The sequence below is a fragment of the Neopsephotus bourkii genome, unplaced genomic scaffold (assembly GCF_033783945.1).
Source record: "Neopsephotus bourkii isolate Nb327-2 ecotype Australia unplaced genomic scaffold, CSIRO-AGI_Nbou_v1 NB_1767, whole genome shotgun sequence".
NCBI lineage: Eukaryota > Metazoa > Chordata > Aves > Psittaciformes > Psittacidae > Neopsephotus > Neopsephotus bourkii.
In genome coordinates, this window is record NW_026902241.1 from 5,367,067 (window position 1) to 5,386,444 (window position 19,378).

At 44.1% G+C, this 19,378-nt stretch overlaps 2 protein-coding genes across 3 annotated transcripts in view; both read left to right on the forward strand.

Annotated features, from left to right (window-relative positions):
• Window positions 1-19,378, forward strand: part of MRPL18 (mitochondrial ribosomal protein L18) — a 323,272-nt gene that overhangs the window by 46,362 nt on the left and 257,532 nt on the right. The window lies entirely within an intron of this gene.
• FNDC1 (fibronectin type III domain containing 1) overlaps window positions 1-19,378 on the forward strand; it is a 61,247-nt gene that overhangs the window by 5,692 nt on the left and 36,177 nt on the right. Inside the window, exons 1-5 of one of the 2 annotated variants that reach the window (XM_061378810.1) lie at window positions 7,885-7,988; window positions 15,154-15,366; window positions 17,004-17,102; window positions 18,519-18,633; window positions 19,173-19,360. In XM_061378810.1, coding sequence (XP_061234794.1) covers window positions 7,982-7,988; window positions 15,154-15,366; window positions 17,004-17,102; window positions 18,519-18,633; window positions 19,173-19,360 — 622 coding nt within the window. In that variant the 5' untranslated portion in view covers window positions 7,885-7,981. Of the gene's footprint in view, window positions 1-7,884; window positions 7,989-15,153; window positions 15,367-17,003; window positions 17,103-18,518; window positions 18,634-19,172; window positions 19,361-19,378 lie in introns of those variants that run through there. The other variant, XM_061378809.1, reaches the window with a different exon arrangement.

The following is a 19,378-nucleotide window of genomic DNA, read 5'->3' on the forward strand; positions in this document are numbered from 1 at the left end:
GTATCTTGCAATGGTCCCAGTTCCAGCGAACCTTTTTATTTGTATTCTTCTGGTGTTAAACGGATTATTTTTCCACTGGAGGACTCTGTTGTTCTTAATGTATACATCTGCTGTAAAATAAGAGGCAACTCTTCAAATGATTATTGTGTTTTCAGCCTTGGGAAGCCAGCGTTTAGTTTTACCTGTGCTGCTAAGGTCACTGGCCAGCTCCGCTGGATTTAGATGCTGTTATTCCAGCTGGGTAGAGTCTTGCTTCATGTGGCAGTCCTGCTAAAATACCTATCGGTATCAGAATCTGGCCCTGCATGAGCAATTGTGCTGCACTTTTGCATAGTCTGAATGTCTTTCCCTTTTGTCACCTTTTGAAGCCATGCCTGGTTGGGTAACATAATTGTGTGTTCTTTAGTGTCAGATGCTTTGCAGATGTCCCCGCAGCTCACGCACGGAGAGGCTGTAGCATTGTGAAGCTGATGGTGATTCAGGGACTTGGCAGAAGGCTTGCTCCACTTTGCAGGAGAGGGTGCTCTGGGTTATGTGTTTGCAGCCTTACTGTCAGCTGGGCTTCACGTTGGCTTCTCTCCTAGCCATGCTACTGGTTTGACGTTTCTGGTCTCCCAAAGTAAATGTATTATAAACAATTTAAGAGCGAATGGCAGTGATGGAAAGGGTCCATCTGGCTGGTCTGAGACTTAAGCCTGCTTTCAGGTTGCATGTATTTTTAATATGCATATTTGGTAAGTGTCCGAGGACTTGTTACTGGGGAGGTGGGATGGGGGTCACAGGACCTGGTTTCATTCATAGTTCTCCGACAGACTTTCAAAGTGACATCTCTAGCCTTTCCTGGGCTCCACTGGCCCTGTTTGAAAAACTACCTGAATGCTTTTTCTGTGCTGTGGTGCCAGAGAGCTGCCTAGCCTCAGTCTCTGTTCCCTTCTACTCAAAACTTTCCAAACCAGAAGTAATGACTGAAAACTTCTGTGAGATGCTCAGCAGTATTTCCACGGGGTTTTATCAAACCTCAGTGAGAGGTACTGTCATCCCACATAGCATCCCTGCCAGGCAATGAGCTGACTGTCCCTGGGGTGGAGAGGGGTGCACCTCTGTAAGTTCCCCTATACAACTCAGGTCACAGGTTCTGATGCTGTTCTGCTGTAGAGTCCCTCTTGTCTACTGTGTATTGGGCTGTGATTTGTGATAGGCTTACGCACATACTTACCTGCTATGTGAAATCAGTAGACACAGTTGAAGGAAGTACGTGCATGTTATTTTACTGGATCAAATCTGCAGACTGATGTAACTTGGTGTCTGCCTGTCCAATCTGGAGATGTTAATCCAGCTGCACCACAGAGAAGTGCTTGAGGGTCAGTTCAGCTTGGTGATCAGGTCGTGTTTCTCTGGTGAAAGAGACTGTGAGCACAGGCTTGGAGAGCCTGAAAATGTAGGGTATCATTTATTCCAAGTTAGAGCTGCACTTGGAATGCGTGGCATTATAGACCTGAAAATCTTCCCACCAAGAAAGTTCTGAATGGCATCCATCCCTTGGAGTGTCTGGTGCTAGCAGGCATAGAAGAAACAGCTATATTCCTAAAGGAACAAAGCCAACAGAAAAATGAGCTCTTCTGTGATGGCACAGCAACAGTATTGAAAACCTAGGAAGTCTAAACCATAAACAGCAATACTAGCAAGCCAAATTCTCATTAGATGTGTATGCAATGTGATGATTGCTCTGCTATGGGGCTGAGTTCCTGTTCTTCACTCTAAATGGCTACTGTTAGTCAAGCTGGTCCTCTGAGAGCGTGAGTGCGTGCTTAAGGGCACTGACTCCTTAGTGGGCCCAGCATGTGTCTTCATGAAAGCCGTTCCCAGTCAGGGTCAGGGCTGCTGAGTGCCAGGTAATACCTGTTTATTGCCACGAGATGTCTCAGACCATAGGGGATCCTCAGGTGCCCTCCCAGCAGCTCAGACCTGGAGCAGGATGTGCCATGCCCCTGGAAGTGCTGATTGCTGAGAGCCAGACACCTCTGCAAACACGCTCATTTTCCTCTACAAAACAAGCTGTTTACGTTACCTTTGGGGAGAGATGATGAGTGCTATGAGACACTGGGGTTCTCGTCATGTTTGGTGCCACACTGTGCAGGTCAGGCTGGAACCTGCAGCTGATGGTGTGATATGGGAATGGGAATGACTGTGATACCTTAGAGGGGTGGAAATAGATTTCAGACTGCCATTTTAGTAAAGTTAAAAGAGAAATGGCTTCATATTGGCTCAAGTCTGTCCCTGTGGTGCTGACAAGTGAGCTGTCCCATGTGTTCTTGTAACTGTACAAGAAGGCTAGTGTGGGCATGACTATGTCTGTGCAGTGGTGCCGTGGGAGCATGTCTAGGAGAGGATGGTTTCCATACTCTCCACTGGGAATGGAGGGGAGGAACCACCCATGTATGTGTTGGCTGAGGGGAGAAAGAGTGAAATACAAGATAAATGTGTGGTTTTTTTCTAGCACCAGCAAATTGAGAGGAAGGATGGCAGCCCAGTAGAGAGAGATGGAGAAATGAGATAACTGATGGACCTCAGGGTCTTGGTGGGGGTATGCATCAGAGTAGCTGATGAGTTAGTATGGATGTTGCTGAAAGAAGGTGGTGTGCCTGGAGAGAGAGGGGGTTAATTAGGTAGAATGGGTTCCCACCATTCTACCTGTTGCTTTCCTTGGGGCGAAGCAAGTTTTTTCTTAAGACCAAAGCCTTGCAGAGCAAGTGGCTAATAGTTGCAGTAAGGGTGGCAGAAGCAGACCCTATGTATCCAAACATAAGAGCCTCCATAAAGTTAGCTGCAGGGTTTGCAAGATTGTTGGCAATGAAAAAGGAGGCATTTGGCTTTTTCAGCAAGAAGAGCCTCTTGTGAATATATATTTTAAGCTGTTTGTACTTATAAATATATATATTTTTAAAAACCCCACTTTTGTTACAGTTACAAGCAGTCCCTGTAAAAACTGACAAGGCAAATACTAAAACTTTTAAAAGTCTGTAGCAGCTTTTCAGTAATGTGGGGCCCCTTTGTATGGAAGGAAATCACTGTGTTTCAGGAAGCTTTGCTGCTTTAACAAAATGTTTGTGCTACTGAATGGTAGCAGACGGCCACCCCAGAAGACGTTAGTGAGTTGCTTAAGCTACTTGTAAAGCAGTGCAAATTTCTTTGCCTTCCTAGCCTTGGTTTGATGGATCTGAGCTGGGGTTTTGCTTCTGCTGTCACTGCAGGGCTGCTTCCTCAGTGTTGGCCATGCAGAACATTAAGATCCAGGCTGCACATAACTGTTAAGAAGAATCTCCTTGCATGCCATGCAGTGGAAGCTCTGTGACTGTAGAAGTCATAGAAGTAAGGGTCACAGAAGTAAGGGTTGGTTTTCAGCAGGAGCTCATATAGGGGCTGTGCAAAATTGGCTCAGAGCTCACAAAGTGGGCAATGCCAAATGGGTGTTTTGGTATTTGAAAGCTTCATTTCTTGTCAGAGAGTCACCTAGCAGCAGTCAGACAGTGTACCATATCAGTACACTCTTCCACTCCACCACTTCTTCCAATCTCCCACCTTGGGTGTTCAAACAACAATACGTGAATAACACAAAGTAGGAGTCCATGCACACTGGTGATGTATGGCTCTGGCAGACTGCTAGCTATGGCATGTTAAGGGCTCTGGAAGTCTAACATGGTCCTTCCTGAGACTTGCTCTCCTGATTTTTGTAGTCTTTTTGAGTTGAAGGGTTGATTTTCTTCCCCAGACATTCCTCTTGCCATATATCCCACTGGTCAGAGATGCTCTGTGCTGTGTGGGGAGAAGCTACAAGTTTTGCATCTCAACATTGGAGGCAAAGCCATCAGTTGTTTTGTAGATACTTGTATTTCTAGTCCTAGATATCCCTGGGCTAAAGCAAGGAAGATGGCATGGATTCTCTTTTGCAAACCTGTACAGCTGTGAGTGCATCTTTTCAATATATTGACCTGCTTTTCAGGGGTATTATGTAGATAAAAGCTTTGCTGACCATCCCAGCTAGCACTTGACAGACCACGAAATGCAAACTGATGTGGTGACTGCAAGCGGCTGTTGCCATTTGCCTCAGTCATGTTTGCTCAGCTATTGTAGGACTAATGTGGTGTATAATACAGCCCAGGACTTTGCTTGAATACATTGTTTTGAATATGACTGCAGAGGTTTGCTTTCTGAGCATGAAATAAGAAAGTGATTTGTCAGTAATGGAGATCTGTGCCTATCTATTTCTTACCTGAGCCCAAACTAGTGCAGAGCTTCTAAGAATAGTGTTAATATTACTCTGACCATTTCCTTGGCATGTGTTTTGTCTAGTATCTATGAGCTTTGCAGTTTGGGAGACTTGGGAGTGTATGCCACCAGCTTCCCTCTTTTAAGGTACAAAATGGTTGGAACTAGATGGTCTTACGGTCCTTTCCAACCCAAACTATTCTATGATTCTGTGATTCTATGTATTTTTTGAAAGATCTTTTACCATAAATAATGTGGCATAAAGTTATTTAGAAGGATCAAGGCTGGTGTTGTTTCAAGACATGAATTGTGAACAGTTTTATAGGTAGATAAATAATGGTTTAGTGGGTTTTATTTGCATTTTGCCTGAAGAGGAAGAATCAAAGACTGTGTTATTTTAGGATGTACTTTTTCCAGTTCCTGTGAAGAAACTTAATCTCTGAGAGCTGCTAATGAAAGAGCAAAGACCAAAAGAGTGTTTTGTTCCTAGCAAACCTGTACCTTGAGGAACTCTCAAATGTTTCTGATTTATGAAAGGCTTGCAAAGTGAAATAAAAATTGAGAGTTTAAACTTTTTTCTTTCCTTCACACATGATGAAGCTTGAATTCCTACTCTCTGACTTTGTGAGTCTGAGGCATTTTTGGCAGTTTCTAGTGGAAAGTTGAACGTGCACTTCATCTAGAGATGGAATGGAAAGACTTTACGTAAACATGTGAATCTCCAATAGATTAAAAAATCTGTGTTACTGTGCAGGGCAAGGGAGCAGGTTTAGATATATTGAGGTGGTTTTGGAGAGAGGTGTAAACCACCCTCACCCCATACAAGTAATCCAGAGCCCTCAGGAAGGATGATTTGGTAAATCCTTCGTAAGGATGCATAAAGGAATGAACCAGTGGCAGAGCCATAGCATTCAGATTTCCCACACTGTGGATCCAGAGCTAATCTTTGCTTTAGAAATGTCTCACTGACCCTGTTTTAGTGTATGTGTGTGAAAATCACAGTTTTCTGGGATTTTCAAAGTCTCAGGTATCTAAAGAACCGTTGAAGCCATGAGTTTCTGGCTAGCTGTGGCTTGGTTAACACTCATCGCTGTTTCCACAAATGAGTGATGTACTCCATTTGGTGGGTGTTAACGTGCCCAAGGTGAATAGGATTATCAGAAGCTCTGTGGAGTGGGGGCGTGAGGGTGAAGGTGGCTGAGAGCTTTTGGTCCCCCTCCACAACCTGACACCCCTAACTAATACAGAGGAGGTTAGCTTTGAGGACCTGCCATAAAACATCCCAGCAGCCCTGAGCTGAGTGAGGTTTGGACAGAAATCAGATATTTGAATAGGAGTATTTCATTAAAAATACAATTCAGATAAAAAGTGAATAATATGAACTAAGTATATAAAGCTTTGCACTTTATGGATGTAGGTAACCACTGCTTGATATGGTTGGAGTAAAAGCTGGTGCAGAAAAAGAACTGTGCTGCCTGCTGTGACGTGACTTTCCATAAGCCTAGTCCATATCTCCCATCGGGATAATTATGCCCAATGTTTTCTTCAGCCTTTGAATAAGCAGGGCCTCATTCTTCACTGGATTGCCTCTGTAAAGTGCCACTGATTTTAGTGAGATTGCGCTAACATGAAAGCAGGGCAATGGAGTGAAGATTTAGGTTCATAAGAAGTAATCCAGGTGTGCAGCATACAGACGCTGCCACGGTTTAGTTAGCCTCCTAATGAGCAGTACAGTTTTAGTAGGTGTGTTTTCCTTCCTGGAGATCTGTGGCCATACCTGCAGGAAGCAGGACATAAGGTTGGCTCACAGGAACACATGCTCTGCCCCTGACTTGTGTTCCCTGCCAACCCACTTCAAAGCTAGTTCAGGCTGCTGGGTTATGAGTGAGGCAGCAGCGGTATAGGGGATGCATGACAGACTAGAAACATTACTCTTTTTTTACTACCTCTCCTGTGGGCATCTTTTGAGGCCCACCTAGAGGGGAATAGGCTGGCTCACCTGCAAGCCATCTTTATGGGTGGTATGAATAAATGTGGGTAGGCTGCAATGTAGTCCCGTGTCCAGACTGGGCAAAGTGGCATCATGCCATGCTGGTGTCTGTGCTGGAGAGAAGGGCATCCGTGGCCTTGTGATCCTGCGCAGCTGTGTCATCCTTCTTGGATAGCCATATCTGTATGGGCTGTGGGTGGAGAAGTACCAGCTTCAACCTATAGAAAGCTCTGCATATGTTCCTTTATGTGGAAATCTCTAAAGAAAGCTTTCCCTTCGTGGCAACTTCACAGAGTAGGAGAAAACCACTGAGATTAAGTCAATCTGAGTCATGTTTCCATGAAACCATCAGAAATTTTCAGATAAAAAGAGCAGTGCTGGCAGATGATGTAATTCTTTCCTACTGCCGTGGTGGATTTTGACATGTGCATTTGTACTGGGGTCAATTGTTTCTTGTAGAAGCATGTGTAGAGATTATGGCTCAGAAGTGGTAGCTCTCCGTGTGGGAGTCAGTGTATTTTGCAAGAGGAATAATATCCATCTTAGTGCAAGCTTTGTGTTATCTTTGTGTCTCCTTCTGCTGTTGTCATAGGCAAAATTGCCAAGTTGTTAGAGGAGAATGAGAGTGTTGCCACTCAGTACAAGTTGTGCACCCAAAATCCTGCCTGAGTTCCAAGGGCACTTCCAGTAGTCCCACACCGCTGGCAGCCTTTGTTTTGAGGACAAGCAGCAGACTGGGGCAGCCAAAATTGTGGGTCTGTTAGATTTGTGGCAATGGTTTTTGCTGGTAGATACTATGATAGTAGAAGTATGTACATCTTTCATGTTGGATGTGTCAGGAAAGGGGGGATGAAGCTGTTGCCTCGACAGATATTGTGGCATCCCACAGAGCCATACCCATCGCAGGTCTTCTGCTTGTCCTTCAATGTTGAGCCATTAGGAAAACATCCTGTTTCAGAGCATGCGTTTGACAATGGAGATGTGAAACTTGCAGAGGAGGACACAGACTAGTTTCGACTTGGAATTTGATTACTCTGCCATACATGGTATGAATGGAGGTAATGAGCAGCATTGAGGTGTGAAAAGGAGATTTGCAGTGGAAAGCATTTTGACATAAACTGGTTGTGGCCCCTTTGCCCTCCTGCCCCTATAGCAGAAGTGCTTCCTAATCTCCCAGCTCAGCCCTGCAGAGAGGTTGGCCATGAACAGGGCAGCCCTTCACCTTTGCCAGCTGGTTTTGCCTGCTCTGCTCTTTCCAAGAAGCCCCCAAAGGTGATGCCATTCCAGTACCACCTTTCCTCCAAGTCAGTGGATGGACAGCACCACAGATGAACAGTTGCAGACTAGGGCCACAGCTGCGGTGTGCTCTCACAGCTGATTTGGGGTTGCTGGGGGTTTTTATCACCACGGTGCTTTGATCACTGGAGAAACCTGAATGGGAAGTGTCCAGAGGCCGCTGGTGTGATTGAGGAGGCTCAGTGGGCTCCCTTCAAAGGGTTCTGATGTAGAAGAAAACCTGTGTGTGGATGTCAGTGGGAGAATGTGAAGCCTTCAGTACTTCACTGTTGGTTGTTCTCAAGTCATAATATATATATTAATCATGTAGAAATATGTTGTTGAGTTTGGAAAATGCCCTAGTCCTACTGTGCTTAGCATTCAGAAGGCTCTTCAAAGGGAGCACTGGAAACTTCTGTTGATGCTGTCAATTTAAAGAATGTCCTCTGGATGCCAGGTAACTCTTCTACAGATGTATAATGAATTGCTTTGCTTAAATCAGACATTACAGTTGGATACTGGTCCTCTGCCCAAAACTCCTGGACAGAGCCCGGTGAATTATGGCACACTTTCCATTGTGCTTTGCAGGAGCTAAAGCGTTCCAGTCCCCACTTTCTGCGCCAAGCAGAAGTGTGTGGAAATGTGCTGAGCGATTATTCGTTATTTTTTTCTGAGAGAAACAAAGGATTTATTGTGTCACTTGTCTCCACTGCTTAAACTGATTGGCTTATTCCCAGGAGGACATCTCACACTGAGTGGCATTAAAAAAGTTGATCAGCCCACATAGGGACAAGGTTGATGGAGCTTTTTAAAGTGCTAAGGAACCTACCAGCCCAGTAAGCCTGAGTCTGGATTTGTTCTCCTGTTTCAGTCCTACTTGCTCTGATCATATGCTCATGCTTTTACACGCAAACTGCTGCAACACTACAAAGATCTTCACTAGACCTAGTGCTGTGCTCTGTGCCATGGCTGGTCTGAAGTAACTCAGCGAGTCTTCTGGAGTTAGAGCAATCAGCACATCTTGGTTCAGAGGCCCACATCAGCACTGTGTCTGATGTCTGAGCTGGCTTGCCAACTGCAGGAAATATCTTTGTAGAGTGAACTCTTCTGGGGATGGCCCTGATCCAGCCCTCATTGAAGCTGGTGGAATTGCTCTCACTTTCTCAGCGGAACTTGGATCAAACCACCAACTTAAAGGAAAAAAATACCAGTAATACTTTGCCAAAGTGACACGGAGTGCTAATTTTTGGGTGGAAAACAAGTATCTTCCTGTGGTATTTTGTCTGTTCTCTTTGTTACTTTTTTGCTGATGTGGCTTTGGGATAGCTGAATAGAGATAGGTAGCACGGACAGTATGTGAAGGCAAGGACCAAAGCAGCAGCTCCTGTGTGGGTTGCTGGATGAGAAAGGCTAGATGTTCTCTGTCCCTTGTGCCTCTCAGTTATGGTAAAATGCCATTTTTCTTCTCCTATTCATAAATAACAACCAGATTGAAAGCCCTGAGTTGCACAAAGGACTATAGAGCTTTAGACGTGTGGCTCTACTAGTAAAGCTCTGCTTTCTCCTTTTTCAAGTACACTCTGTTTTGAAATCTATTTCAAATCAGGTGAAAAAGCCAAAATGGTGTATCAGAATTGTCCCAGCCCTTAAAGCCAACACACAAAGTGATTTACCTGCTGGAAGTTGGTAGGGCAGTATGTGGAAAACAACACCCATTGCGGGCATGAAGAAGGGATGGGTGATCATGTTGTAAAGTGTTTTTGAGCACAATAAACTCTTTTTTCCTGATGAAGGGCTGGCCATGATACAGCCAGTACATGAATTTGAGTGTAGGTTTTCTCCCCCTGCTTCTCTGGTGCCTCTGGCCAGGCTGGCGTCCCTCAGTCTTTCTGCACCCTTGGGCAGATGGCTGTCTTGGTTTCACAAGTTGCCTACCAAGAGGGCAGTTGTAAAGGTGCCCTTGAATGTGTTTGCCACATGTGCTATGAACTTGAGTGTCACCACTCAAGCAGTTGCATTTAGGAGAGGCTGACACAGTAGGTTTTAGGAGTGTGGATGTTTCACAAAGGGTCTTACCTCACAAATTGAATGAATTTTAGAGTTGCCAGCTGAAAAATCAAAATACAGTGCTTTTCTTTGTTTGTCTACTTATTCACTGTTATTTTTTGCTACAAGAACAGCTGAGATCCTCATGGTGGTAGGGCTTGGACACGTATGAGAGTGCATGGTATACACAAGTGTTACATCTCAAATAGCTCAGAGATCTAAGAGCCACCTCTGGCTGAGGTACTTTTCTAGTCCTGGTGGTGGGTTTTGGGAGGGACGCTGCAGGGTGTTTGTAAACTGAATGGCTCAGCTCTGAAACTGTATTGCAGATTGGCAGAGGTGGGAAGTTATTATCTCAGAGGACGATTGTGCTCAGGGAGCAGTTAAGGACTTCCTAAGAAAGGGATCTACTCTTTGTGGAGGGTGAATGAACTGAGCAGTTTGGCACGCTTTATTCAATCTTCACATTTTATTCAGTCTGTTTAGTCTGGTAAAGCAGCAGTAGTCTAAAACCCAGGGTACAGAGCCAGTCAGCCTCATTTGACGCTTAGAACTTCATTTTTTAAATTAAAACTAATAATAAAAAACAAAACACCAACACCCCTCCCCCAAACCAAACCCAAACCAAACCCAAGCAACAAAATAAGTAACAAATCCCACCAGTTTGCTATTGCGGTGTAGACTGTGATGATTTTTGGTCAAGTTCCTCATGACAGGATTTCATCTGCCAGCTGGCGCTTTTGGCCTTTTCTAATGAAGGCAGTTGATCACTTTGTGGTGATTTTGTTTTCTCTAAGCATCTACAACTTCTCTCTTCAAGCTGTTAGTGTGCCTGTGGTTGGGTCACTGTGCTTAGCCTCCCAAACTACTAGCTGAAGTGAAAAGAGGGGTTGGTGGATGTTTATAGACTGTATGGATGCTGTCTACTGACTGTGCCAAACATGTGTCCTCTCTGCAGCAGAACCCATTTTATAGATCTGAAGCAATGGCACATAGAAGGAAAACACAAAAGAGTTTTTGCTGACTAGGAAAGGCAAAACCAAGCGTTTTGTACCTAGACTTGTAGTGCTAAATTGAATTGCCTGATTTTTTTTGTGACCATATATTTCAGCTACTGATTTTTTCTCTTCTAATAGGTTTGAGTTGCTTGAGATATTTTTACCCACAGTTACAGATTGCTTACTAGGGGTCAGTACTTGCCTTTTCTTCTGGAGCTATTTCATGATTTCCTTTGCTAGATAATTGATGAAGCTCTCTAAAGAATCTGTGTGATTCACTGGGAGTGAGTGCACAAGCTGTCTGGATGGGTTTAAACCACGACACAAGTGCAAGCTGCCTCTTTGTGTGGTTGTTTAGAGGATGTTTTACCCTCAGCTTTGGCCTCATGATCTGGGCTTACCTCATTTATAAGATGTTATCCCACAGTCGTGACACACAGAGAAACTTTGGCAATAATAGTGGATGTTTCAACTGGAAAAAGTCAATACTGAGGCTTTAATGAGCCCTGCATTTCGGGGGCCAAGATACTATAAACAAATTCCTGCAGCTGTAGGTAATGTTGGATATCTACACTGAAGAGAGCACAAGGGAGTGACTCTTTCTCATTCTTCGGAACATAGAAAAGGATTTGATTTTAACTGAAGGTATCTCTTTAGATGAGATGACTGCTGCCCTTGGCCATTTCTGGATGCCCATTTATCTGGGTTGGATTCAGCTGGCCAGGATGGAGCTGTTGTATTGACGCTGAGTATGGGCAGCAGTGCAATGTATCCATCCTGTGACAAGAGGATGTGTTACACCATGGTATATACACCATGGCATAACCAGGTAGAGAGCAAGATATTGGGGTTTCTGCTTGCCCTTGGTCCTTCTGCTGGTAAATCTATTACCACTTCCTGCATCACAAGGAGTGCAAATTCCCAGATATAATCTGACGTGTCTTTTCTCCCTCTGGGAGGATGAGGTTTTATTTACAGACCTCTGCACCACAGTTGCTGAGATTGGTGTCCTTGTATACCTAGTGGATATTTAAATAAGGCAATTTTAATGCCATATTAATCTGTTTGGAGGTGGCTAGAGGACTTGTACAAGGTCCTTTTAAGTGTGGATGAAGCCTAGCATCAAGTGGCTACAGCTCTGTCTAGTCCTTCCCTCATTTCCACCCATGCTGCTTCACTCAGCCTTTTCTCAGTTTCAGCACCACATTTATTCCCTGTGTGCTTATATTCCTGTGTGTTCCTGTTCTCATATTCCAATATATTATTATAGTAGTTTCAGTGACTTTGGTGTCCCCTGCTTTAGCTTTTCCTCTCTACACCCCTTTTCTTGGACCTATCCTTGTCTCGCCTGGTCTAGTATTGAAATGATGCCTTTATTTTTCAAGAGGTTTTGCTTTCTTCAGCTCAGCATGGAAAAATAATTCTGCTGTATAGTCTCTGGAGCAGGTTCAGATCTTGCCATCTCTAGGTTCACATCTAGCACCTAGATATGCAGTGAAAGGGATCCTACTGAAGCAGAAAGGTGATGGGATGTGACCTCATCTTGCTTGATCTGTGGTGACAGCGTCATCTAATTCTTTTTTTCATTAGCTGTGAGCTGTTCAAGACTATTGCTCCTGGGATGTTCAGTGTCCCCACAGGAAGGGGACATACTTTGGGAATAATTGAAGTGTTAGAAAGCCCTGGTATTAAAATCTCAGCTGATGTCCTGCATTTGGTATTAGGATTGATAAACTTCTCTTTACCTAAAGCCACATTGATTTTGTACTGAATACTTTCTACATGGTTTTCTGGCTGGGCTGGTTTCTTTTGTATCCTTTGTCCCTTATGACTCTCTATTTTAATTCCAGTTGGACACTACAGCTTTGACTGGGGGAGCGGAGCTGATGGGCTGCAGTGTCTCTTCTGGTCAGCTTGGGCCAGTGGGCATATAAGGCCACCAAGAGGAATCCCACTTGGTATGCTTGAGCAAGTCCTGTGAGGAGCAGATGAAGGAAGTGGGGTTGTTCAGCCTGGAGAGAAAAAAGCTCAGGGGAGGCGTTATTGCTCTCTACAGATACCTGAAAGGAGGTTGTAGTGAGGTGGGTGTCAGTCTCTTCTCCCCAGCGACAAGTGGCAGGACAAGAGGAAATGGCCTAAAGCTGCACCAGGGGAGGTTTAGATTGGATTTTAGGAACAATTTCTTCACTCAAAGGGTTGTCAAGCACTGGAACAGGCTGCTGAGGGAAGTGGTGGAGTCACCATCACTGGAAGTATTTAAAAGACATGTAGATGTGGTGCTTAGGAACATGGTTTAGTGATGGACTTGGCAGTGACAGGTTAACAGTTGGATTTTATGATCTGAAAGGTCCTTTCCAACATAAACACTCAATGATTCTTTGATTCCATTATTTTATGGTAAAAGCTTTCAACTAAGGCACCTGGTGCAGAACTAGAGTGGGCCCCAGGGAGGCTGTGCCATCTCCATCCTGGGAGGTTTTGAAGACTGAATTAGGGAAGATCAGGGCTGGTCTCACATAGTGTTGGAGACAATTTGTCTTGGAACAAGACCTCCAGGGATCCCTTCCAACTTGAATTTTGCCTTCTTTCAGTTCCCCATGGTGGTGCTGTGAATGAAGGCTGTGTGCCTACATGATCGGTGACTAACAGGCTTTTGGAATCTGTGTGAAGGAATTGCTCAGGAGAGCAAGAAAAAGAAACCACATGGGAGCAGGTGGGGATTTTAATAGAGTGTGTGACTGAGAACGTTTCTTGAAAAGCAGTCAGGGAGCCTCGTGAAAGCAGCCACCTTTACTGTATAGCAAAAAGCACTTACTCTTTGTTAAACACTTAGGACCAGATCCATTGCTATGATCCAGCTGGTACACACTGCTCTGGCGACACAAAGTGTCTGTAAAACCAGCTTAATTGGCTCATTAATCTGGGTTTATAGGTGCTTCATTTTGCTGGGGTGGTGAGGAGCAGCCAGCAGAGAGAAACTGCTGAAGTCCGTGTATGGACTTCGTGTATGACATGTATGAAGTCATGTATGGACTGACGATCTGTCCTCCTGTAGGCAAAATAAAAAGGCAAGGTTTACCATGCTGGGCTGCACCCCGGGGTTTTAGTAGAAAAGTGGCATTCCTGGGGAGTGTGTGGTTCTCTGCATGTGTTATGCACCTCATCAGCACTGAAACCTTGCATTTCTCACAGGGATTTCAATAGGAACTCTGCAAACAGCTTTGAGAGTTGCTATGATCCCTTCCAAGGGGTAATTTAACAGAACATTTGTTGGGAGTGCGTAAAAAGATGCAACCTTGTCAGCAGATCAGGACCAGTGGGGAGTTTGTCTATAGAAGGTGTCACTGAGCAGAAATATTGGAAAAGGATGTGCTTTTGGTGTAGATAGGGACATGCAGACATAAATACATAACAAGCAACATGTTTAAGGGCTGTCATGAATAAATACGAGCTCCTGAACTGGTGCTGGAATGAGGTTCTCAGCTATTGCTTGGGGATACTTCGGTGCATTGTCTTTCAATGTCTGTCTAGGTCTCTGGCAGCTGTTGCTTTCCAATCTCTTGTTCTCTTGACACTGGTGCGATTGCAGTGACTGGCTTAGCCAGCAAGTGAGAGGATTCGAAAACACCGCAACCTCTGTGCTGGCAGCTCGCACAACCTTGAGCTTGATGGAATGGCATTGCTACAAAAGGCTGAGAGACACCTGCTTCGAGTGTGAAATGTAGATGATGAGGCAAAACCTCCCTGCAAGTGTGGGAGGTCTCAGTCCTGGCTGGTGGTGCCAGCACCTTTCTTCCTGCTGCCTGTTCTGCTTGCAGCCTGTGCTGTAGAATGGTGCAGGTCATATGCAGTGGAGAATAACAAAAACTGAAGATGCTATTCAGAGCAGCCAAACTGGTTGCTCGAGTAATCCTTGCATCAGAATCACTTTGTAAAAAGATGCTGCCAACTTGCCAGCAGATATAAAAATAAACAATTTGCATAAGGTACCTGTTACAGTACTGGATGCTTAGGGTATCATATAATGGGAGTTTGGGAAGTCAAGATTTGAAGCATGTGCAGAACAGGCTTGTTAAATATGAGGCTGTCAGAAAGCAGAACCATTAGTGATGGGTTTAGGAGAAGAGAACCTGCTTTTAATGTGGATTGCTTTCTAAATGTTTAAAAGGTTGTGTGCTTCGTTTTATCTTGAACTTTAGCACTTGAGAAAAAAAAATAATGTGCTGATGTCCTGAACTAGGGTAAGGGGAAGATTAAACAGGAAAGCTACAAGACATCCCCAGTTTCTGGCAGGAGTCCTTGTATTATGGTATGTTTTCACTTTCAGTGTCTTGCACCAGTCTGTCTGAAGAGCCTGGGAAAAGATGCAATTGAGTATTGCACATCCCACTTGGAAAACTTGTTGTTATTGCAGCTGGGTTTTATAGCAAAGCTAAAAATCTATAAAATTATGCCTTTTGTTCTGATGTAATTTAATAGTTGCACTTGCAACAGACATATGTTAGCTGCCATACATGGCATCTGCTCCATAATAACAGTGACGGATTTTGTTTGTGTGTGTTTGCTTATTTTTTGAAGAGAAGGACATGCCAAACAGACCTCTGAGAATGCGTGCCCAGTCTCCAGATGGCAAGTTACCTTTTCGGTGGAAGCCGCCTTATGGTGGAGCAGGCTTGAGGAGTCCACGCAGCAGATCCCAAGGTTACCTCCGTGGATATGGAGAGAGCAGCCGAAGGATGAGCTATGCTCCACTGTTGCAAGAGCGACAAAACCAGGAAGCACGAAAACTAGGTGACTCTGATTTCCCTGGTAGCGTATCTAGCTGAGCTAGCACACTTCTGTTAGCCCCTGTGGCTGCTAGGTGATCACAGAGCATGTGTTGTAGCCATCAGTCAACTTCCTCCTATAAATGAAAATGCTCACGATTAATTGCATTCTTTAACATGTTCTTAACACAAAAAATGCGATGAGCAGTGTAGAAAGTGTTGCAGAACTTGATGCTGTGTTAAAGAGCAAGTTACTCCTATTAACAGCAGAGGGAAAGGCTGGGGAAAAGAGCTCATATTCTCCTTGCATGTGGTGGGACTACTCTGAAATCAATTGTTTCTTGTCTTCCGCTTATGCTGTGTCCCTGTGTTATTTCAGGCCAGTGGAGAAAAAAAATAATGCTTTAATTAAATGTATCCACACTTACCATTAAAACTGCTTCATGGGCTTAGTACTAGAGTGTTACACTTGATTGTCCATGTTCTTTCCAGATGCTTCATGAGGTCCTGGTCACTAAGGGCTCCTTAGACAGTCAGGCTGACCTCTTCTGTTCTCCCTGCCCTGCTGTGCAGTGATCATGCCCTAGATCACCTGCCCTCGATTTAAAGGATTTCCCATTTAACAGTGTCAATGGGGTTTGCAACTGTTCTGTTTCTGCAGGGGCTGAGAATTTTCCTTTGTGCTGTATGTGTCACTTGCCTGTGTTGTGACTGACCTGTCTCTGTCCTGCTGCCTGAGCACCTCTTGCCCCAGCAGGCACTAGGTCTGCATTCACCAGTCTTGCTTTGATCCTGTGCTGTTTGGGTGTGTTTGATTTTTTTTTCATTCAACATCTCTCCTCTAGGCTGAAAGCCTGTCCTGCAGCTAATCTGGTCTTGGGTTACAAAATGAGGGATGGATCCAAAATCATACGTGGCTGCCAGAATTCCTGGCTTTGTAGTGTGAAAGTCTATTTCCCCTTCTGCTTTGTGGGTTTTGTATTAAATGCACGTCTTTATCTCCATTTTTCCAAAGAGAGAGAACTCCTCAGCCACCTCTATCTGTTCTCCCTTTTCACTTCTCATCTCTTCTCTAGTATTTACCTTTACATCTTTCTGTGCACCACTTGTGGAGGGGAGACTCTGGCGTCTGTGCCAAGGTGTCAGGGTTGAGACACATACCTATGGAAGATGCTCTCCTGTTTGATGCCCAGCACGTACCATTGCTCTGCAGGCTGAGAGCCCTCTCGGGCAGTACAGAAATCAATGGAAACCTTGTTGTGGGCTTGGTAGGAGTTCAGTAACAAAGTTAATCTTGATGAGAAATAGCTTGTAACGTGGTTTGGAGCGTCTGCTTCTCGTTTTCATTATGTTTTATGCTATGCTTTTTTGAAGAGGGAGGACAAATGATGTTTAAATAATCAGATTATCAGGAGAAAAACTCAGTCCTAGAATACAGGACTTTTGTACTGGTCTTTTCATGTTAATAATTTGCTTTCCTTCTTCTAAAATACCAACTTTACTGTTCTTATTGCATTCATATTGAGCCCTCTGGCGTAAATGTGGCTCTAAATAAATTAACTTTCAAGTAAGCTTCTCCTTTTGTATCTCAGAAAAGAATAAAACAGAGTTCTGCCTGAAAAGATTTACAGGAATACCTCTGTTTTCTCCCCCCATGTACAGCCTCTGAGTCAGTTCATGTGATTTCGCTGCCATCAAGGAGCTCCCAAGGACGGAGCCAACCTGTCTATAGGTCATCTTTAACTAAAAGAAAAGTCACAGGTATGATTCTTTCACATCTGCTGTCAATTCATGGAAACATTTGATCACAATGAGATAGCTTTGTGATTTTTGGACTGCAAGTCTATCAGTGCTGGAGCTGCTAAGTTCTGTGTGCATGAAAAAGCTTGATGGATGTCTCAGATTGTTTCTGCAATTCAAGCAGGATTAATAACATTATACAATTCTGCAACATAGCTGGTTGGGGTTTCTGTTGTTGGGTTTTTGTTTGTTTGTGTGTTTTAGCTGGTCCTGTCTAGCTATCGGCTAATATTGCGCACTGCAATAACTGCATGTGAAGACTCAAAAGCTTTGTCAATATGGCCCTAATCCTCTTTCCAGCCATTTTTGTTTCGTAGCTGTTTGGCTTATAAAACCTGGACTTTCGTGAGAACCCTCTGCATTAAAAACCTGATTGGAAGAAGTGAAATTTGCTTCCCTACTGCCTGCCTTCTATGTGGGCAGTGCTGGGATACCATGCCACCCTCTTAAGAGAAGGGCAATCTTTCCCTGTACGTCAACCATACATGAGTGAGATCCCTAGAGAATGAAATCATACTCCGGAGTTTACTGGCTCCTATCCTTTCCTGAGACATCAATATTTTTCCATCTTCTATAAAAATTTGTCTGGAAACCTGCACCTTGTGCATTCCGTGCCTCTAGGATACTTGGGAATAGTTGCTAATAGGAAGAGTAATAAAACTTTCATAGGGCATTAGGTGGAGTAGGCTAGACAAAGTGATGGACAGATAGAAAAAAGAGCCTCAGCAAAATTAAAAACCTTAAAAAAAAAAACCCAAATTAGTTTCACTGAATTTTAAAGCTTTGTGACTATTTGAGAACGAGACTGATGTGTCAGAACGGCCCACTCCGGGGAGCTGCTTTTTTTTTTTTCTTTCTTTTTTAATTTTTGCCTTACCTACCATACAAAAAATGCAAAGCTGTTGAATCTGAGCAACCTGTTGGAAGCACTCAAAAATGTACAAAATGCAGGCATTTTCCCTTGTAAAGAATTTTTTACAGTCCCTGGTTTTGTTGACCTTCAAAATGAAACCGATTTTTAAAATCTCTAGCGTTTTCATAAGGCAAAATTTCTGCTCTTCAGGCAGCTCTAGCAGTGAGCATGCCAGAGATGGTGAATGTCAGTATGCTATAACACTTGCTATAAGTAACAGTTTGGGGACTGATGGAATGTTAAGGACTGTAGAGTATATTAGTGCTCTGGTCTTGTAAGCAAACAGATGAGACAATGACAGCATAGGGTACCATTGGTCATCAATGTACTTGGTTTTCCACTGCATCTGTATTTGTTATTCATCTTTGCTGTGTGCGTATTGTCATGTCAGTTAAAGACTGATACTGTTTTTTACGAGAATTCCAAAGTTCTTATTGATGTGCTATTTTGTTTTGCCATTTCAGAGGAGGAGGAGGTGGAGGTGGCACAAGACATAACTGTTCGAGTTATGTCCTCTCAGTCTGTGCTCGTTGCTTGGACAGACCCACTGTACGAAAAACAGAAGGTTGCAGCAAATAGGTAGGTAGTCCCATGTTTTCTTCTCTGAATGCATACTAAAGGTGAACTGCTGAAGGTGAACACGCTACTGACTGCTATTGCATTTATTTAATTACAGCTGGTTGTGAGATAATTTAGCTCAGGACATAGGAATTTGCATATCTGTACCATGATAGTGTCTGGTAGGGGATGCTTCAGAGAAGCTGTTAGAAACCTGATGAGGGTGGATGTGAGGTGATGTACCATCCTTGCCTCCCAGACGATGCTTGGCTTGGCTTGGAAAGCCCTGCAGCTTCCCTCCTCTTTGAGTAAGAGGCTGGAAAGAGCAGTTTGTCCCTTAGGATGAAAGCAGTCAGACTCCAGTACAGGAAAAGGCACAAAAATGTTTCTTAAAAGATGCTGGCTCTTGGTGGAAGCGGTACTTTGTTGTTTGCAGTTTGGTAGCTCCCCAGTAAGCCCTAGCAGGCTAGCTAAGGGTAAAGCAGCCCCATCCCTCTCAGATTCTGCTAACACTAGGTTTCAGTGTGTGAATTTTTATTTTCTTGTGTTTCTGATGCCAGGCAATACAACGTTCGCTATCGGGAAAAGGGGGAATCAGCAAGGTGGGATTACAAGCAGGTGTCCAACCGTCGGGCGCTGGTGGAGCATCTGCTGCCAGACACCATGTACGAGTTTGCAGTCCAAATCTTAGAGGGAGAAAAGGAAGGCAAATGGAGTGTATCTGTTTACCAACGGACCCCAGAGGCAGGTGTGTATTCAGAATGTC